Source organism: Pongo abelii, chromosome 19, assembly GCF_028885655.2.
Source record: "Pongo abelii isolate AG06213 chromosome 19, NHGRI_mPonAbe1-v2.0_pri, whole genome shotgun sequence".
NCBI classification, from domain to species: Eukaryota; Metazoa; Chordata; class Mammalia; order Primates; family Hominidae; genus Pongo; species Pongo abelii.
The window spans coordinates 70,520,926-70,548,925 of NC_072004.2; the positions used below are offsets into that span (position 1 = coordinate 70,520,926).

The 28,000-nt window shown below is 45.5% G+C and overlaps 1 protein-coding gene across 6 annotated transcripts in view; it reads left to right on the forward strand.

The window, feature by feature from the left end:
- Positions 1–28,000, forward strand: part of WIPF2 (WAS/WASL interacting protein family member 2) — a 63,382-nt gene that overhangs the window by 24,379 nt on the left and 11,003 nt on the right. For 3 of the 6 annotated variants that reach the window (XM_024234969.3, XM_024234971.3, XM_024234970.3), the window contains exons 2-6: positions 4,260–4,345; positions 11,822–11,953; positions 15,925–16,057; positions 17,514–17,630; positions 19,455–20,111. In XM_024234969.3, the coding sequence (XP_024090737.1) occupies positions 11,891–11,953; positions 15,925–16,057; positions 17,514–17,630; positions 19,455–20,111 (970 nt within the window). In that variant the 5' untranslated portion in view covers positions 4,260–4,345; positions 11,822–11,890. Of the gene's footprint in view, positions 1–4,259; positions 4,346–7,360; positions 7,449–11,821; positions 11,954–15,924; positions 16,058–17,513; positions 17,631–19,454; positions 20,112–28,000 lie in introns of all 6 variants that reach the window. The other 3 variants (XM_003778858.5, XM_024234968.3, XM_054546637.2) reach the window with 2 other exon arrangements.

The window sequence follows — 28,000 nt, forward strand, 5'->3', positions numbered from 1 at the left end:
GTGTTGGCATATTGGACAGAGAAGGGGACTACTTTTGGATTTGGAGGATGGCCTATATATAAAGCCTCAGATTTCATCTCTTCTCACTCTGTTCTAGCTATCCTGGTCTTTTTACTAGTTCTCTAACACATCAGCTACATTCCCATGTCAGGGTTTTTTCACTTGCTGTTATTTCTTTTCAGAATGCTCTTTTCCCATATGTTTACATGGCATGTTCTGCTCATGGAGAGACTTCTTGGGAGAGCCAGATACTCTCCCCCAGTGGCCCTTTCCCTGTGACTGTATTATTTTATCATTATTATTACTATTTTGTTGTTGTGGTGGTTAAATTCTCCTAGATCCTGAAGCTTGCAACCCTATCCAAAGGAAGACTCTAACCTGGGCAACTGTAGTCCCAGCTACTGGGGAGGCTAAGGCTGGAGGATTGGTTAAGCCCAGACATTCAAGACCAGCTTAGGCAACATAGTCTGGACAATCTGTCTCTAAAAAATAAATAAATAAAACAAAAGAACATTCCAGTCTATTCCTATACTCTACCTTTATGATTCTCTGTTTTTTTTACTCCTTTTATCGGTAACTGTTATACTGAGATTTTATTTCTTCCCTCTTACACTAGAATGTAAGCTCCAAGACAGCAGACGCTTATCTTGCTCATCTTCTAGAACAGGGCTTAGCACCCTCAGCACTGTTGACATTGTAGACCAGATAATTCTTTTTTTTTTGAAATGGAGTCCCATTCTGTCACCCAGGCTGGAGTGCAGTGGCACGATCTCAGCTTACTGCAACCTCCACCTCCCGGGTTCAAGTGATTCTCCTGCCTCAGCCTCCTGAGTAGCTGGGATTACAGGCGCCCGCCATCATGCTCGGCTGATTTTTGTATTTTTAGTAGAGACAGGGTTTCACCGTGTTGGCCAGGTTGGTCTCGAACTCCTGACCTCAAGTGATCTACCCGCCTCGGCCTCCCAAAGTGTTGGGATTACAGGTGTGAGCCACTGCACCTGTCCTGACCAGATAATTCTTTGTTGTGGGCGGCTCTCTTATGCGTTGGAGGATGTTGAGCAGCATCCTTGTTTTCTATCCACTAGACGCCAGCAGCACTCCCTACCCTAGTTGTAACAAATATGTCAATGACATTGTCAATGACTCTGGGGAACAAAATCCCTCCTGGATGAGAGCCATTGTTCTAGAAAAATACTTTGGCACTCAGTGGGTGCTTCAGTATTTATTAAGTGGTTAAGTGGTGGATACTTAATTGGATGATGGATGCATGAGTGCATTCAGCATATTAAAAATTTTTGGAGCATTGAACAACGCGTATAGCCTTGTGTTTCTTCCTTTCCTCTTTTCATAGATATCTCCATTCTTCTGTCTGTTTTCTGTTTCTGGCATGCTGATCCATTCCTTGCTGCATTTTCCTCCACCCAGACTTGCTTGCTCTTTCAGACAATGCTACTCTTTTTTTTTTTTTTCCCCTGAGTCTCACTGTCGCCCAGGCTGAAGTGCAGTGGCGTGATCTCGGCTCACTGCAACACCTTCCTCCCGGGTTCAAGCGATTATCCTGCCTCAGCCTCCAGAGTAGCTGGGATTACAGGCGCGCACCACCACACCCAGCTAATTTTTGTATTTTAGTAGAGATGGGGTTTCACCACGTAGGCCAGGCTGGTCTCGAACTCCAGACCTTAAGTGATCTGTCTGCCTCGGCCTCCCAAAGTGCTGGGATTACAGGCGTGAGCCACTGTGCCCTGCCTGTGCTGCTCATTTTTTTTTTTTTTTTTTTGAGACTGATTTTCATTCTTGTTGCCTAGGCTGGAGTGCAATGGCACAGTCTCGGCTCACTGCAACCTCCACCTCCTGGGTTCAACGATTCTCCTGCCTCAAGCCTCCCAAGTAGCCGGGATAACAGGCACCTGACACCACACCCAACCAATTTTTGTATTTTTAGTAGAGACAAGAGTTTCGCTATGTTGGCCAGGTTGGTCTTGAACTCCTGACATCAAATGATCGCCCGCCTCAGCCTCCCAAAGTGCTGGGATTACAGCACTGCGCCTGCCTAGGCCTGTGCTACTCTTATATTTACTTTTGTTCAATTCAGCAAGTGACTCCTGAGCAGCTACAGTATGCTGTAGAATAATGAGAGAGAACCCTAGAAAGATATGGTACTGTCTGTACTTAAGAACTCATTTGTTGGCTGGGCGTGGCGACTCATGCCTGTAATCCCAGACTTTGGGAGGCCGAGGTTGGCGGATCACGACCTCAGTAGTTCGAGTCCAGTCTGGCCAACATAGTGAAACCCCGTCTCTACTAAAAATACAAGAAATTAGCCGGGTGTGGTGGTATGCGCCTGTAATCCCGGCTACTTGGGAGGCAGAGGCAGGAGAATCGCGTGAACCTGGGAGGTAGAGGTTGCAGTGAGCTGAGATGGTGCCATTGCACTCCAGCCTGGGTGACAGTGCAATACTCCGTCTCAAAACAAACAAACAAACAAAAAAACAAAAACAACTCACTTGTTAAAATGGACATAGATGTATGAAATATTCCTCCAAAATTTAATTCTTATTTCAGGGTTTTTATTTTATTTATTTATTTTTTTTTGAGACAGGATCTTGCTCTGTCGCCCAAGCTAGAGTGCAGTGGCACAATCTTAGCTCACTGCAACCTCTAGCTCCCGGGTTCAAGTGATTCTCCTGCTTCAGCCTCCCAAGGTAGCTAGGATTACAGGTGCGTGCCACCAAGCCTGGCTAATTTTTGTATTTTTAGTAGAGATGGGGTTTCATCATGTTGGCCAGGCTAGTCTCGAACTCTTGACCTCAAGTGATCCACCTGCCTCAGCCTCCCAAAGCGCTGGGATTACAGGCGTGAGCCAACGCGCCTGGCCTTTTTTTACTTTTTTTGAGACAGAGTCTCACTCCTTCACCCAGGCTGGAGTGCAGTGGTGCAATCTCAGCTCACTGCAACCTCCACCTCCTGGGTTCAAGTGATTCTCGTGCCTCAGCCTCCCGAGTAGCTGGAGTTACAGGTGTTTGCCACCATGCCTGGCTAATTTTTGTATTTTTAATAGAGATGGGGTTTCACCAACTTGACCAGGCTGGTCTCAAACTCCTGACCTCAAGCAATCCACCCCCCTTGGCCTCCCAAAGTGCTGGGATTACAAGCGTGAGCCAGTGCGCCCGGCCTCAGGATCATGTTTAAATTGATACTAATGGGCCAGCACAGGGTTGAGTTAGTGATTGTTAAATACTTATCAGAATGGGTGAAATTGCTGTCGAATTTAGAATCCAATTTTAACAAAACCTACCCATTCAATTTTTGCTTATTTTCATTTGTTGCAATTGTCTTTGGTTTCTTGCTGTTAATTCTGTTTTTGTCTAAAACCTGGTTGAAAAATATACAAAGTGGACTTGGTCATTTTGAACTTCTCGTTTGATGTGAATATTCTTGGGGTTGGTTGTTGTATTGAAAGGTTGTGAAAAGCTGATACATCAGTTTTTTTTTTTTAAATAAAAATTTAAAAATTATTTCTTTTTTTTTTTTTTGAGACTCTCTGTTGCCCAGGCTGGAGTGCTGTTGCACAATCTTGGCTCACTGCAACTTCCGCCTCCCGGGTTCGAGTGATTCTCGCACTTCAGCTTCCCGAATAGCTGGGATTATAAGCACCTGCCACCGTGCCTGGCTAATTTTTTTTATAATTTTAGTAGAGATGGGGGTTCTGCCATGTTGACCAGGCTGGTCTCGAACTCCTGACTTCAAGAGATCCGTCCGCCTCGGCCTCCCAAAGTGCTGGGATTATAGGCGTAAGCCACTGTGCCTGGCCTAAACAATATTTCTTATTAAATAGAGACAAGGTCTCACTTTGTTACCCAGGCTGGTCTCTAAGCACAGGTGATCCTCCTGCCTCAGTCTCTCAAAGTGCTGGGATTGCAGGCTTGAGCCATAATGCCCTGCCTGACTGTCTTTCTACCAAACATTTATGTTTCATCTCTGATACCGTTAGAGAGATTTCATTTGATTTGAACTATGGGATCAGAAGAATTCCATTAGGGAGGAGTGTCTGGAATCTTTTTCTTTTGAAGACACAACTGTCTTCTCCTTGGATTATCTGGGAGATAGAGTAGACAAAGCTATTGTGGTTTTTTCAGAGAGGATCCTGAAATTTGTTTTACCTATCTCTGTTTCTTTGTATTGAGAAATGGTTTATTAGTATATTAAATAATTAAACATATATTTAAGAAATAAAGATGATTTTCTTTTTGATGTCTCAGATTCCTATTCATATGACTGATTCTTGTAAGGAAGGACTGGGACCTTAAGATTTTGCTGAATGAGGGAGGTGGCCTGCTTTTTTAAGGTCAGTTTTTTCCCTTGTGGGATTTTGTTCAGTGCTTTGATACAAAAACTGTAATTTACTTTGTAGTCAAAACTGAGATCAAAGGAAAGTACTGTTACCTGAGGAATGAAAATAGAAGATAGCATTAAGATTTAGAATTTTTCTTGATTTTCGTGTCTTTTTAAAATAACTTGCAATTGAAACCTAAGTTTTAGAGCAGCAGAATGCCATTTGAATAAAGGCCCCAGATTGTAGTGGTAACTAGGATACCTCTTAGATAATTTTAAGTGTACGAGAAAAGCAACAACTAAACTGGATTCTTCATTTATCACATGTAAAAGGTAGTAGTTGGTGTCTTTGTATTAAGGAAGTCTCCTGTTTTTAAAATGTAGGAATACTTGGAGTGAAACATTAGGAAATTGAGTAGAAAAATAGGATTTGTCTTTTTAAAGATGGATAGAAGGAAGCAGTTTTTTTTGTTTTTTGTGTTTTTTTGAGATGGATCTTCGCTCTTGCTGCCCAGGCTAGAGTGCAATGGCGCAATCTTGGCTCACTACAACCTCTGTCTGCCTCCTGGGTTCAAGCGGTTCTCCTGCCTCAGCCTCCCGAGTAGCTGGGATTACAGGCATGCATCACCATGCCCGGCTAATTTTGTATGTTTAGTAGAGACAGGGTTTCTCTATGTTGGTCAGGCTGGTCTTGAACTCCTGACCTCGGGTGATCCGCCTGCCTCGGCCTCCCAAAGTGCTGGGATTACAGGTGTGAGCCACCGCACCCTGCCAGGAAGCAGTTTTTAAAAGTGCATTACTTGAGTTTTATCAAGACTTATTTCTGAATTCCGTGATGAATTTGACATCAGGAAGATTTTTTTTTTTTTTTTTTTGAGATGGAGTCTCGCACTGTCGCCTGGGCTGGAGTACGGTGACGTGACCTTGGCTAACTGCAGCCTCCGCCTCCCGGGTTCAAGCGATTCTCCTGCCTCAGCCTCCGGAGTAGCTGGGACTACAGGCACCTGCTACCACGCCCGGCTAATTTTTTGTATTTTTACTAGAGACAGCGTTTCACCATGTTGCCCAGGCTGGTCTCGATCTCCTGACCTTGTGATCTGCCCGCCTCAGCCCCCCAGAGTGCTGGGATTACAGGCCTAAGCCACCCTGCTGGGCCGGACATCAGGAAGATTTTAAATAATACTCTCTGGTGTTTATTTTTAAGGTATTGACTCCTGAGGATGTGCAAAGCTTATTTTATCATGGCTTTGTTTTTTTTTTTGAGACAGAGTCTCGCTCTGTCAACCCAGGCTGGAGTGCAGTGGCGCAATCTCGGCTCACTGCAAGCTCTGCCTCCTGGGTTCACGCCATTCTCCTGCCTCAGCCTCCTGAGTAGCTGGGACTACAAGTACCCGCTGCCACGCCCGGCTAGTTTTTTTTTTTTTTTTTTTTTTTAGTAGAGACAGGGTTTCACCGTGTTGGCCAGGATGGTCTTGATCTCCTGACCTCGTGATCCGCCCGCCTCAGCCTCCCAAAGTGCTGGGATTCCAGGCGTGAGTCACCGCACCTGGCCTTTATCTTGGTTTTTAAGATGGAAGGGCTTAAGAAAGGAATGAGAATTACTGTGTTTCCGAACTTGAGGCAGCCTCAAGATGTTTCTGAAAGTCAAGGTCTCTGAAGAGCACAGATGGTGAGGTTTGTAGTTCTAATTTAATAGATCAGAAAGGAAATACTTAAAATTCTGTAGAGAACCTTCTTTGTTCTTTTCTAAATTTAATCTCAGGTTTAACCTCAAGACCATTAGATTCTTAGCTGCATATGGTGGTGCTCACTTGTAGTCCTATCTTCTCGGGAGGCTGAGGCAGAAGGATCACTGGAGCCCAGGAGTTTGAGGTTACAGTGAGCTATGATGGTGCCAGTGCACGTTAGCCTGGGAGACAGAATGAGACCCTGACTCAAAAAAAAAAAACAAAAAACGCTATTAGATTCTTTTCTTTTTCCTGAGACGGAGTCTCGCTCTGTCACCTAGGCCTGGAGTGCAGTGCCGCAATCTCAGCTCACTGCAAGCTCCGCCTCCTGGGTTCATGCCATTCTCCTGCCTCAGCCTCCCGAGTAGCTGGGACCACAGGCGCCCGCCACCACGCCTGGCTAATTTTTTGTGTTTTTTAGTAGAGATGGGGTTTCACTGCGTTAGCCAGGATGGTCTCAGTCTCCTGACCTTGTGATCCGCCCTCCTCGGCCTCCCAAAGTGCTGGGATTACAGGCGTGAGCCACTGCGTCCAGCCTATTAGATTCTTAGTATTGCAGTAGACAGTGCTTCCAGAAGGCTCAAATTTGTCCGTTGATTAATCACAGTTGGTTAGTGAAATTTGTCTTTCTGTTGTCAAATGTTATGAATTGTTCTGGTTCATTTTTTTTTTTTTAACTCAAAGTAGTTCTCAAAACAGACCCTCTGCATTGGATTAGCGATTGTAAGTATCAATCCTAATTTGATGTAAACAAAAAGCATCTTTTGGGAATTTTTCAGGGAAAGGAAAGTTGTTTTAATTTGAATTCACCTAAATGGGGCTGTTCTTGGAAACATATAGAGAACTGTTTGTATTCTATAACTAAGAAATTTGGAATGAGTTAAATTTCATTTGGGGAAAAATAGAAAATTGCTAAACCACACTAATTTCCAGGGGAGTTTTTTGTTTGTTTTCTCCATAGTGATTAGTGAAAAGGAAGAAGTCAGGAGGCCTGGATATGAGGCCTAACTCTGCACTTTATTCCTGAGTGATCTTGGGCAGTTGCCCTTTGATGAGTCAGTTTTTCTCATGTACATGTGGGCACTCCCACTCCTGGGACTTCAGTGTCCTCACCATAAAATGGGGAGGATAATACATCATTATGTAATAAATGTCATTGATAGGAGTGTGTCATGCATACAATCCCTGTGGAGCCAGAAGAAAGCTTGAGAGCCACTGTTGGTAGTCAGCACTAAAGTCAGTCACTTGATAAAGGTGGTGTTTCTTTGATTTAACTTTTTTTATGTACTTAATTTTTTAAGGGGTCTTGCTGTGTTGCCCAGGCTGGATCCAAAAACAAAGGCTCAAGTGATCCTCCCTTCTTGGCTCCCTGAATAGCTGCAATTATAGGCAAGCGCCACTGATGAATCTATTTTTCAATTAGAGTTTGAATTGAGTCTATTTTAGGAAGGCATCTTTAACTGTGTAATATATTGCTTAAAAAAAAAATTGCCGTGCTAGAGAATTCCTGCTTTGCTTAAGTAAGTGGAGCACACTGACAGGCATAAGACTGTTCCTTTAGGTCATTATTCACCTTGTAGCACGTAGATTGGATCACCTATGGTCATGGAAAGAGTAAAGGACTTGTCTGAATCTTTTTTGGGTCATTCTAGGAGATCCTTTCAATTATGGCAATGACCAATGGCTGATAGAACTAGAAACCCAGGCCGGGCACGGTGGCTCACGCCTGTAATCCCAGCACTTTGGGAGGCCGAGACAAGAGGATCACTTGAGGTCAGGAGTTTGAGACCAGACTGGCTAACTTGGTGAAACCCCGTCTCTTCTAAAAATACAAAAATTAGCTGGGTGTGGTGGCATGTGCCTGTAGTCCCAGCTATCTGGGAGGCTGAGGCAGGAGAATTGCTTGAACCTGGGAGGAAGAGGTTGCAGTGAGCCGAGATGGTGCCATACTCCAGCCTAGGCAACAGAGTGAAACTCTGTCTCACAAAAAAAAAAAAAAACAACAAACAAAAAACTAGAAACCTCCTCAAAAAGGCAGGACCTCTGGTGACTGGAATTAGTTGAAAATGTTTGTTTCTGAATCAACTGTTATTTTCCCTGGTTTTTTTTTTTGAGATGGAGTTTCGCTCTTGTTGCCCAGGCTGGAGTGCAATGGCATGATCTCGGCTCACCACAACCTCTGCCTCCCAGGTTCAAGCGATTCTCCTGCCTCAGCCTCCCTAGTAGCTGGGATTACAGGCATGTGCCACCATGCCCGGCTAATTTTGTATTTTTAGTAGAGATGGGGTTTCTCCATGTTGGTCAGGCTGGTCTCGAACTCCTGACCTCAGGTGATCGCCTGCCTCAGCCTCCCAAAGTGCTGGCTGGGATTACAGGCATGAGCCACTGTGCCTGGACTTTTTTTTTTTTTTTTTTTTTGTTTTTTTGAGACGGAGTCTCGCTCTGTCGCCCAGGCTGGAGTGCAGTGGCGTGATCTTGGCTCACTGCAAGCTCCGCCTGCCAGGTTCACGCCATTCTCCTGCCTCAGCCTCCCAAGTAGCTGGGACTACATGCGTCTGCCACCACACCCAGCTAAGTTTTTGTATTTTTAGTAGAGACAGGGTTTTACCGTGTTAGCCAGGATGGTCTCCAGCTCCTGACCTCATGATCTGCCCGCCTCGGCCTCCCAAAGTGCTGGGATTATAGGCGTGAGCCACCGCGCCCGGCCTGTTTTCCCTTTTGTTTCCTACTAGCTTTCTTTGCTAATGCTGTGGGCACTTTAGAGTGGAATGGTCACAGTAAACCCAGGGGATTCAAAGAAAAGAAAGGTTTTGTTTGTTTGTTTTTCTACTTCTTGTGTTTTCTTTATTTTAAATTCCTTTCCCCCACCTGGTGATAGATGCTCTGCTTATGATTTACTGTTTCGATCAATTTTTAAAGCCTCGTATGTTAAACGCCTGGCAAAGAAAGACTGCCCTTAGTTTTGAAAGTAGAAATAAAAAGGTATGTCCCTTGGAGGGAATTTGTCGGCTTATTTCTTGAAGTGCGTACAGACTCCATTCCTCACAGGAACCACTTAGCCCGAGTACTGTCCATTTTTTTGTGGTTAGAGGAAATAGCTCTATTGGGCAGCCAGCCTATAGTGGCATCACACTGGCAGGAGTTGGGATTTTGGAGACTTTTACTGTCTCATTTCTGATCAAATTCTACTCTCCTGCAGTGGTTTTTGGTTTTATAGAACTTTTGGAAAAATTTCCCTTTCCTTTCATCATTCCCAGAACATTGAAAGAAGTATTAAATTACTCCGTTATTGACAGAGAGGTTTTGGTCACCCATGTAAGGAGTTCAGAACCAGGCCTTCCCAGTGGGCTGCCATGCTGGTTTGATTTTTTTTTTTTTGAGACAGAGTGTCACTCTGTCATCCAGGTTGGAGTGCAGTGGTGCGTTCTGGGCTCACTGCAACCTCTGCCTCCCGGGTTCAAGCAACTCTCCTGCCTGAGCCTTCCAAGTAACTGGGATTACAGGCATGCACAACCATGCCAGGCTAATTTTTGTATTTTTGGTAGAGATGGGATTTCACCATGTTGCCCAGACTGGTCTTGAACTCCTGGGCTCAAGCCATCTTCCTGTCTCTGCCTCCCAAAGTGTTGGGATTACAGGCATGAGCCACCATGCCTGGCCTCCTAATCTTATTAATCACCTTGCTTAGAAGCAGTTCTTCCATGGATTGATTGGTGAGATTGGTTACCCTCTTGAACCTTTCTTGTCATCTGTAAGTTGTACTCATGGTGGCCATGTTATTTTGGCTTCCATTTTTTGGGGGGAGGGGGTCAAAAATGGGATTTCCTTAAAATGGCTTTGTGAGGGTATTGTTCTTGAGTTCTGGTTTTAGTCTGATCTTTAAAATGAGGATTACTTGCAGACTATAATAGAGGGACAACTATATAGTTTTTGAGTTTTAAGTGTTTGGTGACCTGATAAATGGCTGTCCGATTCCAGGGATGTGACTATACCAGATGTTGGTAAACTGTGGCCCATAAGTCAGATCTGGTCTACAGCCTGTTTTTGTATGGCCCATAAACTAAGAATGATTTTTCCTTTTTTTTTTTTTTTTTTGAGACAGAGTTTCGCTCTGTTGCCCAGGCTAGAGGGCAGTAGCACTCTCTCGGCTCACTGCACCTCCACCTCCCGGGTTCAAGCAATTCTCCTGTCTGAGCCTCCCGAGTAGCTGGGACTACAGGCACACATCATCACGCCTGGCTAATTTTTGCATTTTTAATAGACACGGGGTTTCACCATATTGGTCAGGCTGGTCTCGAACTCCTGACCTCAGGTGATTCACCTGCCCTCCTTGGCCTCCCAAAGTGCTAGGATTACAGGCGTGAGCCACCGTGCTCGGCCTGATTTTTACGTTTTTAAGAGGTTATAAAAATCAAGAAAATGAGAAGATAAGCCTCAGACTGGGAAAAAATACTTGCAGAAGACATCTGTTAAAGGACTGTTACCCAGAATATACAAAGAGCTCTTAAAACTCAACAATAAAAAAGCAAAAACAACCCAATTAAAAATATGGGCCAGCCAGGCATGGTGGCTCACACCTGTAATCCCAGCTGTGAGGCTGAAGTGAGATGATTGCTTGAGGCCAGGAGTTGGAGACAAGCCTGAGCAATATAGTGAGCACCCATCTTTAAATTTTTTTTTTTTTTTTTTTTTGAGACAGAATTTCTCTCTTGTTGCCCAGGCTGGAGTGCAATGGTGCGACCTCGGCTCGCCCCAACAACCTCCACCTCCCAGGTTCAAGCGATTCTCCTGTCTTAGCCCCCCGAGTAGCTGGGATTACAGGCATGCACCACCATGCCCAGTTAATTTTGTGTTTTTAGTAGAGACAGGGTTTCTCCATGTTGGTCAGGCTGGCCTTGAACTCCCAATCTCAGGTGATCCACTCGCTTTGGCCTCCCAAAATGCTGGGATTACAGGTGTGAGCCACCGTGCCCGGCCTAAATTTTTTTTTTTTTTTTTTTTTTTTTGAGACGGAGTCTCACTCTGTCGCCCAGGCTGGAGTGCAGTGGCGCCATCTTGGCTCACTGCAAGCTCCACCTCCCGGTTTCACGCCATTCTCCTGCCTCAGCCTCCCGAGTAGCTGGGACTACAGGTGCCCACCACCACACCGGGCTACTTTTTTGTATTTTTAGTAGAGACGGGGTTTCACCATGTTAGCCAGGATGGTCTCGATCTCCTGACTTCGTGATCCATCTGCCTCGGCCTCCCAAAATGCTGGGATTACAGGCATGAGCCACCGCGCCTGGCCCGAAAATTGTTTTTAAATTAGCTGGGCGTAATGGCATGCGTGCCTGTAGTCCTGGCTACTCGAGAGGCTGAGGTGGGAGGATCGCTGGAGCTCAGGAGTTCTAGGCTGCAGTGAGCCATGATTGCACCACTGTGCTCCAGCCTGGGCAATGGAGAGAGACCCCCAGTCTCTTTAAAAAAAAAAAAAAAAAAAAAAAAAGGACACAAGGCCTAAATAGACACCTTACCAGAGAAGATAAACAGATGACAAGTAAGCATATGAAAAGATAAAGATGTTCAGCATCATAAGTCATTAGGAAATTGCAAATTAAAACAATTGATTTAAACAGATTTACCAAGCCCTGGACTATATCACAGTGGAACTAGAAGATAAGGTGTTCAGTCTCTTTCGGTTACCATGCCCAGTTCTCTCGTTCTCCTTGGCACTTGTATCTAATGGTAAAGCTGTTCTTAATGAGTTTCTGTTTCATTTGCAGGTATATGAATGACCTAAAGCTACAAATAAAGACGGAGAGAGAACAGTGCCAACTGGGAGCAGGGCAAGAATGCCAATTCCTCCTCCCCCGCCACCCCCACCTGGTCCTCCTCCACCTCCCACATTTCATCAGGTAGGTAGTCCTTCCATTAGTCTATCTCAAAACCTTTGAGTAAATAGGTTGATGGTCCTCACATACTTTTTTTTTTAACTCCTTTTGGTTAAAATTTCTAGATTTTCCTACCCGTAGCATTCCTATTCTTTAATTCTGTTTTTAACATTCCAGATTGTTATTCCTAGTATTAAAGGATACTTAGGGCTTCCTTGTACAAGACATAGTGTATAATCAATGACATGTGGTATAGGAAGGTGGAGAATAAACAAGTCCATCTTTTTCAGCTGGTTCTGATTCCTGAGAGGTCCTCTGAGGACTATAATGGCATGTCTGGTTTCCTTGTCCTGGTTCACTCTAAATGGAGATTTGGACAGGTGGCATTGGAGTTGGAGCTAGTGTTTTCCCCTAAAACTATTTGCTGTATAAAAGTTAGCATGTTGTTTCTTTGGCATTTTTGAGAAAAGTGGTGAGGATTCCTTTTTTTTTTTTGAAACAGAGTCTCACTCTGTTGCCCAGGCTAGAGTGCAGTGGCACGGTCTTGGCTCACTGCAACCTCTGCCTCCTGGGTTCAAGCGATTCTCCTGCCTCAGCTTCCCAAGTAGCTGGGATTACAGGCACGCGCCACCACGCCTGGCTAATTTTTATATTTTTAGTAGAGTTGGGGTTTCACCGTGTTGGCCAGGCTGGTCTTGAACTCCTGACCTTGTGATCCTCCTGCCTTGGCCTCCCAAAGTGCTGGGATTACAGGCGTGAGCCACCGCGCCCGGCTTGAGGATTCTTAGTGGTTGTTTCTTGCTACCACTTCGTCATCTCTTCTATTCAAAATCAGTTCATTTTAAAGCCAAGTCCATCAAGTTGAACACCTTATCAAGAAGGAAAGGAGTTTTTGAAATGTATTGGTTCGAAGACTGAAAGATTCAATAATAGGAAAAAAAGCAATGTGATTTTTGAACCAAGGAGGAAGCTACTTTAGCCATACCTGGATTGTGATACCTAGTGTCACATGAGAAAGAAGGAACCTGAGGCCAGGCGCGGTGGCTCACGCCTGTAATCCCAACACTTTGGGAGGCTGAGGTGGGCGGATTGCTTGAGGCCAGGTGTGGTGGCAGGCGCCTGTAATCCCAGCCACTCAGGAGGCTGAAGCGGGAGAATTGCTTGAACCCAGGAAGCCGAGGTTGCAGTGAGCTGAGATCATGCCACACTCCAGCCTGGGCGACAGAGCGAGACTCCATCTCAAAAAAAAAAAAAAAGGAACCTGTATGCATTCTATTTTTGTAAAATTTGGAAGTAAAAGTGACTTCAGAGAAGAATAGGCCATGGGTGTGTGTATGTGTACGCGCATAGGTGTGTATGTGTGCTTATATGTATATGTTAAGTGTTTAACAGTTGAGAAATTGTACCCTGAAGAGGAAAAGTGACTTGCCTATCTAATTTGTTTCAGAACTAGGACTAGAGTTCAGGTCTACCCACTTCTGTTTGTTTTCATAACCTGTAGTTTTTAGACATTTTGTTTTAAGAGTATGTATGAACTGCCTTTTAGATGAAGTTTTGTGTGGAAGCCCAATAAATGAAGTAGATAAAAGCAGAGCTTGGCCGGGCACGGTGGCTCACGCCTGGAATCCCAGCACTTTGGGAGGCTGAGGCTGGCGGATCACCTGAGGTCAGGCGTTTGAGACCAGTCTGGCCAACATGGCAAAACCCCATCTCTACTAAAAATACAAAAATTAGCTGGGTGTGGTAGTTGAGCGCCAGTAATCCCAGCTGCTTGGGAGGCCGAGGCAAGTGAATTGCTTGAACCCCAGAGGCAGAGATTGCACCTAGCACTTTGGGAGGCCGAGGAGGGCAGATCATGAGGTCAGGAGATTGAGACCATCCTGGCCAACATGGTGAAACCCCGTCTCTATTAAAAATACAAAAATTAGCTGTGCGTGGTGGCGCTTGCTTGTAATCCCAGCTACTCGAGAGGCTGAGGCAGGAGAATCGCTTGAACCAGGGAGTCAGAGGTTGCAGTGAGCCGAGATCACGCCACTGCATTCCAGCCTGGATGACAGAGCGAGACTCCGTCTCAAAAAAATAAAGCAGAGCTTGTATGGTGATGTTGGGGGTAGAAAGAGGAGGCAGTCAATGAAGACTTTTAGGTAGGTGGTGATACTTGAGCTGAGTCTTAAGCCATGAGTAGAGTTTAGCCAGAAAGAGAGGAGGGAGGGAGGGCACTTGAAGTTGAGGAAGCAGAATGTGGAAAGATACTGATTTGGTATTAATTAATTAATTAATGAGACAGGGTCTCACTCTGTTACCCAGGCTGGAGTGCAATGGTTGTGATCATAACTCACTGCAGCCTCTAATTCCTGGGATCAAGTGATCCGCTTGCCTCAGCCTCCTAAGTAGAGGGGACTACATGTGCATGACACTGCATATAGCTAATTAAAAAAAAAAATTTTTTTAGGCCGGGTGCAGTGGCTCACACCTGTAATTCCAGCACTTGAAACTCTGTCTCAAAAAAAAAGTTGGTTTTTTTTTTTTTGTAAAGGCAGAGTCTCACTTTGTTGCCTAGACTGGTCTTGAACTCCTGGCTTCAAGTGATCCTCTTGCCTGGGCCTCCCAAAGTGCTGGGATTACAGGTGTGAGCCACTGTGCCGGCCTCCTGCTGATTTGTAAGAAAAGCATATAGAGGTTTAGATTATTGCTTGAGGGGATGTGGTAGCAGATGCAGCTGGAGATGTAAGCTGAGGGTTTAAATTTTTCTTCTGGCGATCATGAGGAGTTGTTGAAATATTTCCCAGCTACTGGGGAGGCTGAGGCAGGAGAATGGCGGGAACCCAGGAGGTGGAGCTTGCAGTGAGCTGAGATCGCACCACTGTACTCCAGCCTGGATGATAGAATCTAAGACTCTGTCTTAAAAAAAAAAAAGCAAAAAGCAAAAAAAGCAATCAGAGAGTGGAAAAGGCCTGGGGCTTTGAGACAATCAGAGCATTCAAATCTTGGCTGTTTGTTTATGAATGATGTGATATTAACTATCCTAAACCTTTGTTTCCTCATCTTTGGAATGGGAATAATATAGTTTACTTTATAACTTTATTTAGAGGTTAAATTGAAGTAATAGGGAGACAGTAGGGTATGTTAGTTGAGATAGGATATGAGTTTTTAGTGTCACTGTTGGAGTTTGGACTCTTGTTTTATTGTTTACTAGTTGCATGACCTTAGATAGCTATTCAGCTTCTGGCCCACCCTTTCCAAATGGCGACAATGATAATAATACCTTTCTCATGGGAAGGTTTCGAGATTTAAATGAGCTAAGGCAAATATTGTGCTTACCACAGTGCCTAAGTCATAGTAGGGACTCACTAAATGTTTGCCTTGATGGTGATGATACACATTAAGTGTCTAACATACATAGTGTCTAACATGCAGACTAGCACAAAGATAACTACGTATTACTGCAGGCCTCCCATCAGAAGCTTCTGAATAAGAAGGAAATGGAGTTCCTTCACAGAAGATAGAACAGGAGGGAAAAAACTGAGAAGGATAATGCACATTGATATTGCTCTTTGGCATGTATATCTAATGAGGTTAGACAGACATCTCATGGAATACGGTTTGCTTTAAGTCATTTATCCCAAGCTTGTGATAAAGGGAACTTTTTTTTTTTTTTTTTTTTGCAGGCTCATTCTCTCCCTGTTGCCCAGGCTGCAGTGCAGTGGTGTGATCTCGGCTCACTGCAACCTCCAACTCCTGGGTTCAAGCGATTCTCCTGTCTCAGCCTCCTGAGTAGCTGGGATTACAGCATGTGCCACCATGCCTGGCTAAGTTTTTGTATTTTTAGTAGAGATGGGGTTTCACTATGTTGGCCAGGATGGTCTTGAACTCCTGACCTCAAGTGATCCACCTGCCTTGGCCTCCCAAAGTGTTGGGATTACAGGCGTGAGCCACCGCACCTGGCCGATAAAGAGAACTCTTTAGGGTGAACTTATATTTCTTTTATCCTCCAGGCAAACACAGAGCAGCCCAAGCTGAATAGAGATGAGCAGCGGGGTCGAGGTGCCCTCTTACAGGACATTTGCAAAGGGACCAAGCTGAAGAAGGTGACCAACATTAATGATCGGAGTGCTCCCATCCTCGAGAGTGAGTCTGAGCTTCATTTCCTAGTGAACTGGCAGGATCCCAGGAGTGACTTGGAGACTTGGCTGGGTTGTTATTTTTACTGGGGCTTGAGTGGGAGAGTTTTGTCCTGGGATGTGCTTTGGCTCTCTTCTCATTCATTCTTCTGAACCTTAGAAGTTTCTTCTTGACTCTTGAGAGCATCTCAGGATTAAGGTTACCATCTCACCGGGCGTGGTGGCTCATGCCTGTAAGCCCAGCACTTTGGGAGGTCAAGGTGGAAAGATTGCATGAGCCTAGAAGTTCGAGGCTGCAGTGAGCTGTGATCATGTCACTGCGCCACTGCACTCCAGCCTGGGCAACAGAGCAAGACCCTGTCTCTCAAAAAGGGGGAAAAAAAAAGGCTGCTATCTCTTATTGTAACTAATGCTCATCAGGGCACATCCTTGACTGTCCTTTGAGGACACTGTCACATTCCTGGAATCCTCTTGACTGAAACCAAGGTTGATTTTATGATTGCTACAAGTGTCCATTCCTGTAGGCCTCTGGAGAGTGCTCACATATTGGTCCCTGATCCTTTAGCCTTCTATCATCTGAGATGTGGAGAGAAGAGCCCAGATAACTATGTTGAACATTTCTTTTTTTTTTTTTTTTAAAGACTGAGTTTCGCTCTTGTTGTCCAGGCTGGAGTGCAGTGGCACAGTCTCAGCTCACTCACTGCAACCTCCGCCTCCTGGGTTCAGGTGGTTCTCATGCCTCAGCCTGCCAAGTAGCTGGGACTACAGGCACCCGCCACCACACCCGGCTAATTTTTTGCATTTTTAGTAGAGACGGGGTTTCACCGTGGTCTCCATCTCCTGATCTCGTGATCTGCCTGCCTCTGCCTCCCAAAGTGCTGGGATTACAGGCGTGAGCCACCGCGCCCGGCTTCACTTGTTCTTTCTCTTTCATCACAACAGAGTTTCATCCCTACACAAAGCTGTGGAGCAGAGAGGCCTAGCTTTCCTTTCTTTTCTTTTCGCTCTCTCTCTCTTTTTTTTTTTTTTTTTGGAAACAAGGTCTTGCTCTGTCTGTTGCTCAGGCTGGAGTGCAGTGGTACGATCACAGTTCACTGCAGCCTCGACCTCCCAGGCTCAATCAAGCCTTCCATCTCAGCCTCCCGAGTAGCTGGGACTATATAGGCATGCATCACCATGCCTGGGTAATTTTTGAAATTTTTTGTAGAGACAGGTCCTACTATATTGCCTAGGCTGCTCTCAAACTCCTGAGCTAAAGTGATCCTCCCATCTTGGCCTCCCAAAATGCTGGGATTAGCAGCATAAGCTACTGTACCAGGCCTGCTTTTTTAAATAAAAGGGCAAAAACAAGACTGGTTTGTTTGCAAGCGATAGCCCAGATAGAGGAGTGGTTTCCCCTCATGATTGACTTGGTCACCAGCTGAGAGCATGTGAAATGAAAACCCTACTGGTATGCTTTCCAGAGCCCAAAGGAAGCAGTGGTGGCTATGGCTCTGGAGGAGCTGCCCTGCAGCCCAAGGGAGGTCTCTTCCAAGGAGGAGTGCCGAAGCTTCGACCTGTGGGAGCCAAGGATGGTTCAGGTATCTGATGAGTACTTTCCCAGGGTATTTCCCTGGTGTGTTAATTTCTGATGTCCCAAGTGGGCCATCTCAGGTTGAGGAGTATGGTAGAGGTGGAGGGAAGAAAAACTTGGGAGCAGGGGAGGAGTTAAAGAGTAGAATACAGCAAAAGCTGAGGGATTAAATGAAAGTGGATGCACTTGGATAAAGAAAATGTGGCATATATACACTAGAATACTATTCAGCCTTAGACAAGAAGGAAAATTCTGTCATTTCTGATAATACGGATGAACTTGGAGGACATTATACTAAATGAAATAAGCCAGGCACAAAAACACAAATACTGCATGATCTCATTTATATGTGGGATCTGAAACAGTTGAACTCACTCATAGAAGTAGAGAGTGAAATGTTGGTTACTAGAGGCTGGGGGCAGTAGGCGTTGGGATGGGGAAAGGGGAGATGTTGGTCAAAGGGTACAAAGTTTCAGTTAGACAGGAGGGGTAAGTTTTAGTGATCTATTGCAGCAGTCCCCAGTCTTTTTGGCACCAGGGACTGGTTTCGTGGAAGACAATTTTTCCATAGATGGTGGGCGGGGGATGGTTTCAGGATGAAACTGTTTCACCTTATATCATCAGGCATTAGTTAGATTCTCATAAGGGGCATGCTACCTAGATCCCTCACATGCACGGTTCACAATGAGGTTTGCCCTCCTATGAGAATCTAATGCTGCTGCTGGTCTGACAGGAGGCGGAGCTCAGGCAGTAATGCTTGCTCGCTCACCTTCTGTGTGCCCTGTTCCCAGCAGGCCACTGACCTGTACAGGTGCATGCCCCCAGGGATTGGCGACCCCCTGATTATACTTAATGTATATTTCAAAATTGCTAAAAGAGTATATTTTATTTTATTTTTTTATTCTTCCCCCACGCCGCCAACCCCGAGATGGAGTCTTGCTCTGTCGCCGAGGCTGGAGTGCAGTGGTGCCATCTTGGCTCACTGCAACTTCCGCCTCCCGGGTTCAAGCCTCCTGCCTTAGCCTCCCAAGTAGCTGGGATTACAGGCACAGGCCACCACACCTGGCTAATTTTGTAGTTTTAGTAGAGACCAGGTTTCACCATGTTGGCCAGGCTGGTCTCAAACTTCTGACCTCAAGTGATCCGTCCACCTTGGCCTCCCAAAGTGCTGGGATTATAGGCGTGAGCCACTGCGCCTGTTGTAGAGTAGATTTTAAGTGTTTTCACCATTAAAAAAAAATATGTGAGGTGATGGATATGTTAGTTTGATTTAATCATTCCACAATGTATACATATAACAAGACATTGTACCCGATAAATACATAAAATTATTACTTGTCAAAAATAAAGTAACATTTAAAAATAAATAACAATGTATCCTGAGCCTGAAACCGTATTAAAACCCAGAACTAGGCCGGACGTGGTGGCTCACGCCTGTAATCCCAGCACTTTGGGAAGCCGAGGTGGGCGGATCACCTGAGGTTAGGATTTCGAGACCAGCCTGTCCAACATGGTGAAACCCCATCTCTACTAAAAATACAAAAATTAGCCAGGTGTGGTGGTGCACACCTGTAATCCCAGCTGCTTGGGAGGCTGAGGCAGGAGAATCACTTGAATCCAGGAGGCAGAGGTTGCGGTGAGCTGAGATCGCACCATTGCACTCCAGCCTAGGCAACAACAGCGAAACTTCATCTCAAAAAACAAAAAACCCAGAACTATTCAACTGCTTTCCCTGCTGCCATGCAGGTTGCACTAAGGAGCTGAGTGAAGTAGGGATACTGACCAATATCTGTCCAGCTCTGTTGACCCTGTGTTGTCTATGTATTTGTAGAGAACCTAGCTGGTAAGCCAGCCCTGCAAGTCCCCAGTTCTCGAGCTGCTGCCCCAAGGCCTCCAGTATCTGCCGCCAGCGGGCGTCCTCAGGATGATACAGACAGCAGCCGGGCCTCACTCCCAGAACTGCCCCGGATGCAGAGACCCTCTTTACCGGACCTTTCTCGGCCTAATACCACCAGCAGTACGGGCATGAAGCACAGCTCCTCTGCCCCTCCCCCGCCACCCCCAGGGCGGCGTGCCAATGCACCCCCCACACCTCTGCCTATACACAGCAACAAAGCCCCTGCCTACAACAGAGAGAAACCCTTGCCACCGACGCCTGGACAAAGGCTTCTCCCTGGTCGAGAGGGACCTCCTGCTCCACCCCCAGTTAAACCACCTCCTTCCCCTGTGAATATCAGAACAGGACCAAGTGGCCAGTCTCTGGCTCCTCCTCCTCCGCCTTACCGCCAGCCTCCTGGAGTCCCCAATGGACCCTCTAGCCCCACTAATGAGTCAGCCCCTGAGCTGCCACAGAGACACAATTCTTTGCATAGGAAGACACCAGGGCCTGTCAGAGGCCTAGCACCTCCTCCACCCACGTCAGCCTCCCCCTCTTTACTGAGTAATAGGCCACCTCCCCCAGCCCGAGACCCTCCCAGTCGGGGAGCAGGTAAGTGCTTGGAAGCACCTTTTTCCCTATCATGCTGTGACTTGATTTTATCTTTCCCCAGAGCACTCCTTGAAGACAGTAATTCGTTTATTCATTCAGTGGGTTTATTGAGTACCTTTTTATGTGTCAGGTCTGTTGGTAGGCAAATAGCAATAAATAGAAAAGACAAAAAAATTCGACAGTCAAACTAGAAAATATATAAAGACATAGTATGCAGTATGCTTTAGAGAATTACAAAGCAGAGGAGAGGAATAAGATATACTGGGGCGGAGGTCGGATGATGATATCTTAAATTGGAGGAGTGGGGAGAGAGTCAGGACAGTCCTTACTGATACAGTGAAAATTTGACAAAGACCTGAAGAAAGTGACGAGTAAGCTTAGTAGTTATCTAGGAGAACAGCTGTTGCAGGCAGTGGAACAACAAATGCAGAGGCCATAAGGCAGAAATATTCTTGAAACATTTTGGGGACAGCAAGGGGGCCATTGTGGCAAGACTAGAAAGAGTGAGGGGAGGGAAGAGTGGTAGGACTTGGAGGCTGGAAAGCTAGAGCTGCAGGGGAGAGCACTGCAGGATTTTGCAAAGACCTTGGATTTAACTGTGTGAGATGGGAAGCCACTGGAGAGTTTTAAACAGAGAAGTAGTATGATTTGATTCACCTTTTAAAAAGATCATTAACTCCTATGTTGAGAACAGACTGCAGGAGGACAAAGGTGACAAAAGGAGACCAGTTACTGGACTGTTGCAGTAAATGGCCAGATGGTTAGGACTACTGTGAATTTGTGGGAAGATATGTGTTCAGTTTGAGACAAGTTTGAGATGCCTGTTAGGTACTCAGGAAGAGACAATGAATTGGTAATTGGCTATCAGACTCCAAAGCTGAGGGGAGAGGTTTCGGCTAGAGAGATACATTTGAATGGTATTGAAAACCACATGCTGGATGAAGTCACCTAAGGAGTGAGTATAGATAAGAAGAGGCCTAGGAGGCTGAGGCAGGAGAATCGCTTGAACTCAGGAGGCAGAGGTTGCAGTGAGCTGAGATCACGCCACTGCACTCCAGCCTGGGCGACAGAGTGACAGTCCATCTCAAAAAAAAAAAAAAAAAAAAAAAAAAATGAGGGCTGAGCCCTCGCCCTCCTACATTAGAGGCAAAAGAGATGAAGAATACCCAGCAGAGGAAACAGAAAAGCTTCTAGTGAGGATGGAAGGAGAAAAACCAAGAATGTGATAGAAAAACTCCAAGGTAGAGTAAGTGGTCAGCTGTGCCCAGTGCTGCAGATGGGTCAGGTAAGTTAAAGACCAAGAACTGGCATTGGTCTTAGTATCATGGGACCCTTTTGAGTAGTTTCAGTGGAGTAGTGGAGGGTGAAAGTGAAAGCTTAATTGGAGTGGGTTCAAGAATGCAGGAATAGGAGGAGAGAAATTGGAGATAGCAATATAGAAATCTCTTAAAGAGTTCGCTGTAAAGTCCAGGAGAGAGGGGTGAAGATAAGTGAAGTGATTGTTGGAGGAAGATGTGGGGTTGAGAGTTGTTTTTTTCCTGTCCCAAGATGGGAGACCTATTTGTATGCTGATGGAATGAGTAGCATGAAGCTTAGGAGAGAGGGAAAAAACTGAATCAGAAAAGAGGGAACAGATTGCCTGAATAATGACCTGGAGGAGGCCAGAGGAGAGAGAATGTGATCGATAGATAAAGGGTTGGCCTTAGATAGGAACATAGTTCTTCCATAGTAACAAGAGGGGAGGCAGAGCATACAGGCTTAGAAGCAAGTGGGTAGGTGGGTATAGTGGTAGAAGCATGTGGAAAGTTTATTCTAATTTGCTTCTGTTTTCTCAGTGAAATGGAAAGCAAGAGCATCAGCTGTGATTGAGGCGAGGGAAGGAGAAGGAGAGTTGAGGAGAGAGAAGAGGCATGAAATGGTCATCTGGAGCGTGGGAGTGTGGGTGGACTAGGGAAATGTGCTCAGATAGGCAACCACGCGAAGGGCCCACTTGAGATTATGGGCCATACATTTCATGTGAGATTAATTAGTCTCGTGTGTTCAGTTGTGATTTGCAGGTACAAAATAAGAGTAGAGCTGTATTTAACCAGCGTTAGCATGTTTTAGGCATGTGCGACTCTAAGGGAGAGTGGGGCAGGAAGGAAAGGGTGTATGTGAGGGAGTGATTGCAATAATGGAGCCTAAGCTGGGTGAGGAGGGAATTTAGGAACCCTGGAAAAAGAAGAGGTTGTGTAATCTCCTTATAATTAACATAACTGAAATTTTAGAGTGAGGGAGACCATGACAGCTCTGTGGGGCCTTATTGGATGTGGGAATTTTGGCTCCCATATCCTTATATCATTAGACTTTGAGACATACCCTCCACAAACAGCTTCTTGGCCTTCATTTATTTATTTGTTTGTTTGTGTTTTGAGACAGAGCCTTGCTCTGTCGCCTAGGCTGGAGTGCAGTGGTGCAATCTCTGCTCATTGCAACCTCTTCCTCCCAGGTTCAAGTGATTGTTGTGTCTCAGCCTCCTGACTAGCTGGAATTACAGGCACATGCCACCACACCTGGCTAATTTTTGTATTTTTAGTAGAAACGGGTTTTCGTCATGTTGGCCAAGCTGGTCTCAAACTCCTGACCTCAAGTGAGCCACTGTGCCCAGCCCTTAGCTTTTATTTTAAAGTCAGTTTCTACAGGTATAGAACATTGATTAAGGAGTTATGTCATGGAGTCTGGGCATGATGGCTCACGCCTTAATCCCAGCACTTTGGAAGGTTGAGGCCAGCAGATCATTTAAGCCCAGGAGTTCGAGACCAGCCTGGGCAACATGGCAAAACCCTGTCTCTACAAAAAAAATAATTTAAAAAAATTAGCCTGGCATGGCGGTGCATGCCTATAGTCTCAGCTACTCGAGAGGCTGAGGTGGGAAGACCACTTGAGCCTGGGAGGTGGAGGTTGCAGTGAGCTGTGATAGTGCCACTGCATTTCAGCCTGGGCAACACAGCAAGACCTTGTCCCAAAAAAAAAGGTAAAGGTTATATCATTAAGTAGCAAGGCATTAAAAGTCCATTAACCTGTGTGCGACAGCTTTGTTCGGTACATACAGATTTGTACTCTAGCAGCTGGCCATCTAACATAGGGCAGCCAAACAGTGGCCTACTGCATTCCTGATCCCATATCTCCCTAGCTTTAGCCATAATGAGGTGGTCCTAAGGTGGCCCTTGATTCTGTAAAGTTCAGGTTTGACTTTTTTTTTTTAACTCAGGGATTTTACAAAAGACTGTTTGTCTGAGCAAAGCTCATATCTTTCTGACCTCATCCAGGAATAGAAGAAGAGAAAAATGCAATTTCCGTGGGTTGAGCTGAGCACTTTTAAATGTCTGCAGGCTTTCTTGCTTCCCATTTTTCCATTCTTTCTCTGTGGTAGCTAGGACTACAGGGATGTTGCCACCATGTCTGGCTCATGACATTTTTTTTTTATTTTTATTTTTTAAGATGAGGTCTGTGTTGCCCAGGCTGGACTCAAACTCTTGACTCAAGCCATCCTCCCACTTTGGCCTCCCGAAGCCCTAGGATTACAGATGTGAACAATTGTACCTGGCTAGAGCAGCAATTCTTAAGAGTGATAAACCGGAAAAAAATTGAGATATTTTAGTCAGAGATCATTTGAGTATTGCCTCGATTTGTTGTGTGACCTTGGACAGATCACTGATTCTCTTTTCTCACCTGTAAAATGTACATTTGAAAAGTACAGTGGGGGTCAGGGACAGAGGCTCACACCTGTAATCCTAGTGCTTTGGGAGGCTGAGGCAGGAGGATCGCTTGAGACAGGGAGTTCGAGACCAGACTGGGCAACATGGTGAAACCCCATTTCTACAAAAAATAAAAAAACTAGGCTGGGTGCAGTGGCTCACGCCTGTAATTCTAGCACTTTAGGAGGCTGAGACACGCAGATCACCTGAGGTCAGGAGTTCAAGACCAACCTGGCCAACATGGTGAAACCACGTCTCTCTACTAAAATACAAAAATTAGCCAGGCATGATGGCAGGTGCCTGTAATCCCAGCTACTCGGGAGGCTGAGACGGGAGAATTGCTTGAACCTGGGAGATCGTGGTTGCAGTGAGCTGAGATTGCACCACTGCACTCCAGCATGGGTGACTGAGCGAGACTCTGTCTCAAAAAATAAATAAAAAAATAAAAATAAATTTAAAAAACCTAGCCAGGCGTGGTAGCGTGTGCCTGTGGTCCCAGCTACTTGGGAGGCTAGGATGGGAGGATTACTTGAGCCCAGGAGGCAGAGGCTACAGAGAGCTGAGATCACGCCACTGCACTCCAGCCTAGGCAGCAGAGCAAGACCCTGCCTCAAAAAACACCCCCCAAAATCCAAAAACTAGCATTATTGGTTCATAGAGTTTGTTTCAAGAATTTTTTCTTTGCAGAGTAAAACACTGTCCTTTTGTGTTTTTTTTGAGATGGAGTCTCGCTCTGTCGCCCAGGCTGGAGTGCAGTGGCGTGATCTCGGCTCACTGCAAGCTCCACCTCCCAGGTTCACGCCATTCTCCTGCCTCAGCCTCCCGAGTAGCTGGGACTACAGGCACCCGCTACCATACCCGACTAATTTTTTTGTATCTTTAGTAGAGATGGAGTTTCACCATGTTAGCCAGGATGGTCTCGATCTCCTGACCTTGTGATCCGCCCGCCTTGGCCTCCCAAAGTGCTGGGATTACAGGCGTGAGCCACCGCTCCCGCCAACACTGTCCATTTTTAAGGGAATTTTAAAATTGAAACCATCATACTTTTCTCAAAATTAGGGTTAATCTTGGATTACAAGAGCCTGTCTCCCATCCCAGGACTTCTTTTGCAAATTGTTTTTTAGGGACTGGAGTTCTGGCTCTGTCACTTGAAACAGTCTTAAAACTGGATCTGGGGCCGGGCGCGGTGGCTCATGCCTGTAATCCCAGCACTTTGGGAGGCTGAGGCGGGCAGATCATGAGGTCAGGAGATTGAGACCATCCTGGCTAACACGGTGAAACCCTTCTCTCTACTAAAAATACAAAAATGAGCCAGGCGTGGTGGCGGGTGCCTGTAGTCCCAGCTACTTGGGAGGCTGAGGCAGGAGAGTGGCATGAACCCGGGAGGCGGAGCTTGCAGTAAGCCGAGATCACGCCACTGTACTCCAGCCTTGGGGACAGAGCGAGACTCCGTCTCAAAAAAAAAAAAAAAAATGAAAAATAACTGGATCTGACAAAGAGCCCAGAAGCTTATTGGAGACAGCAGAACCTGGCTGGGATGAGGGAGGGAGCTGGAGAAGCCAAACAGATCACTCTTACCCTGCTCTATTTTGCCATTCCAGGTCGTCTCATCGCTGTCACCTGCCTGGTGTCTAGCTGGTGTCGGTGTCGTTGTGAACCTGGCTAACCCTGTCTACCTTGCTGCCCTGGCCTAGGAGTAGATACAAATTCTCAGGGCCTTGAGGAATCTGGGTTTTAGGGAATATTTTTGAGGGCTTAAAGAAGCTTCTGTTCTTAAAGAGCTTTAGTTTGAGTAGGTTTGGAATCAAAACAAGGCTCAGAGATCTGCTGGGAGTTACAAGATTTCTCTTTAATTATTGCATCTAGTGTCCCCTGTTTCTACTTGAACAAAGCTTGAAAACAGGAAGAGTTGACATTCTGAGTGTGTCGTATGGGAAGCAAAAACATTTATTGGGCTTACTGTGCCACATTGTGTGTGTGTGTGTGTGTGTGTGTGTACGTTATTCTATTACTGTGTTACATGCTTAACTATAGTCACTACAGCAATTCTGATAGTAATCAGGAGGAATAATAAGATACTCTTTTCTTTGAGACAGTCTTCTCTGTCACCAGGCTGGAGTGCAGTGGCGCGATGTTGGCTTATTGCAGCCTCCACCTCCCAGGTTCAAGCTCCTCCTACCTCAGGCTCCAGAATATCTGGGATTGCAGGCGTGTGCCACCACGCTTGGCTCATTTTTGTACTTTTTTTAAATTCGAGGTGAGGTTTCATCATGTTGCCCAGGCTGATCTCGAACTCCTGGCATCAAGCGATCTGCCTGCCTCAGCCTCCCAGAGTGTTGGGATTACAGATGTGAGCCACTATGCCCGGCCAAGATACCGTTTTACTACTAAAAACAGTTTTGTCTGTTAAGCTGAGTAGTCTTTTCACGTACTATTTAGGTAACAACTATTTATTGGGCCATGTGCTATGGCACATGCCTATAATCCCAGTCCTTTGCTGAGGCGGGAGCATTGCTTGAGCCCAGGAGTTTGAAGCTGCACTGAGCTATGATCCCACCGCTGCGCTTTAACCTGGGTGACAGAGTGAGACCCTGTCTCTTAAAAAAATTGAACATGGCCTAGATACCAAAAGATGCACTTCCAAGCCACTGGATTGTAAATCTGGTTGGGAAGATACTATGCAGAATACTGGGAGTTACAAAAAGCAGTGTGGGAGAGTAGAAAGAGCAGATATGTGCCTTGCCTATTTTTATTTGATCTGCGACCTTAAACAAATAACCTGAGTCCCAGTTTTCTCATTTGTGAAATGGGGATAATATTACATACTTTGCATGTGTGGCTATAAGACTTTTTAAAGATTTAATACACTGAAAATGCCGGGAACATAATAGATACCCAATAAATGGTAGCTGCTATTATTGTTAGTTAATACAGAGCATAGGAGTAAGACAACTTAAACACATTAGAATCTGTTATATTCCAGTCATATTGCCATTTCTTCACACATGCTTTTGACGTTACCTTCTACTTGGTGGCAAATTTTCATCTAAGAGTGAATTTGATTTTTGGAAATCACCAAAAAGCAGATTCAGACATAGGTATGAATATTTTCTTTTTTTTTTGAGGCAGAGTTTTGTTCTTGTTGCCCAAGCTAGAGTGCAATGGCACGATCTTGGATCACCGCAACCTCCGCCTCTTGGGTTCAAGCAATTCTCCTGCCTCAGCCTTCTGAGTAGCTAGGATTACAGGCGCGCACCACCACATATGGCTAATTTTTGTATTTTTAGTAGAGACTGGGTTTCTCCATGTTGATCAGGCTGGTCTCGAACTCCTGACCTCAGGTGATCCTCCCGCCTCGGCCTCCCAAAGTGCTGGGATTACAGGTGTGAGCCACTGCGCCTGGCATAGGTATGAATATTTTCATTGGTGGTGGTGGTGGGGCAACCTCAGAAATGAAATGTGACCATCATATAATAGTGTTTATAGCTCTGACTGATAAACTTGCTTTGGAGGCAATTCCAAAAGAGGTGTTTGCAGTGTTTGAGCAATGAGACTGTTACTGGACATATGTAACTTCCCACAATGAATCTGCTGTATATATTTTGAAAATCGCTCATTGATGTTAAGAGTTAAGTGACATAGCCTGTATATGCTGTGGGAGAGCAGAGGTGGAGGGACTCAGAAGAAAATGGACTGCTTTGGGAAAGCCTTGAGAAGATGGGACTTGGATTGAACCTTGAAGGATAGGGAGGATTTGGTAGTAAGGGAAGGGGGGATATCAGAATATTGTGAGGGGAGTCACAAGAGCAAAGCATATAATTCGGTTTATTCAGCAAACATTGATTGAGCACCTGCTGTGTGCTGTACATTTGGCTGAACTTGGGAACCCAGAAGGAGGAACTGCTCTGACATCAAGGGGTACACAGTATACTGGGGGAAGAGCACACAGAAGAAATAATTATAATAGTCTATTCAAGTGGTAGGTACGCACAAACTGCAGTGGAAGTGCAGAGAAGGGCTCCTAACCTAGCCTAGCAATAAGAAGGGAAGAGGAGAAGCCAAGCTCAGGCTGATTGGTGTGGTAGGTTACTATGTAAGCAAAGGCTTTGAGACTTTATTTTTTTACTTATTTATGTATTTGAGATGGAGTCT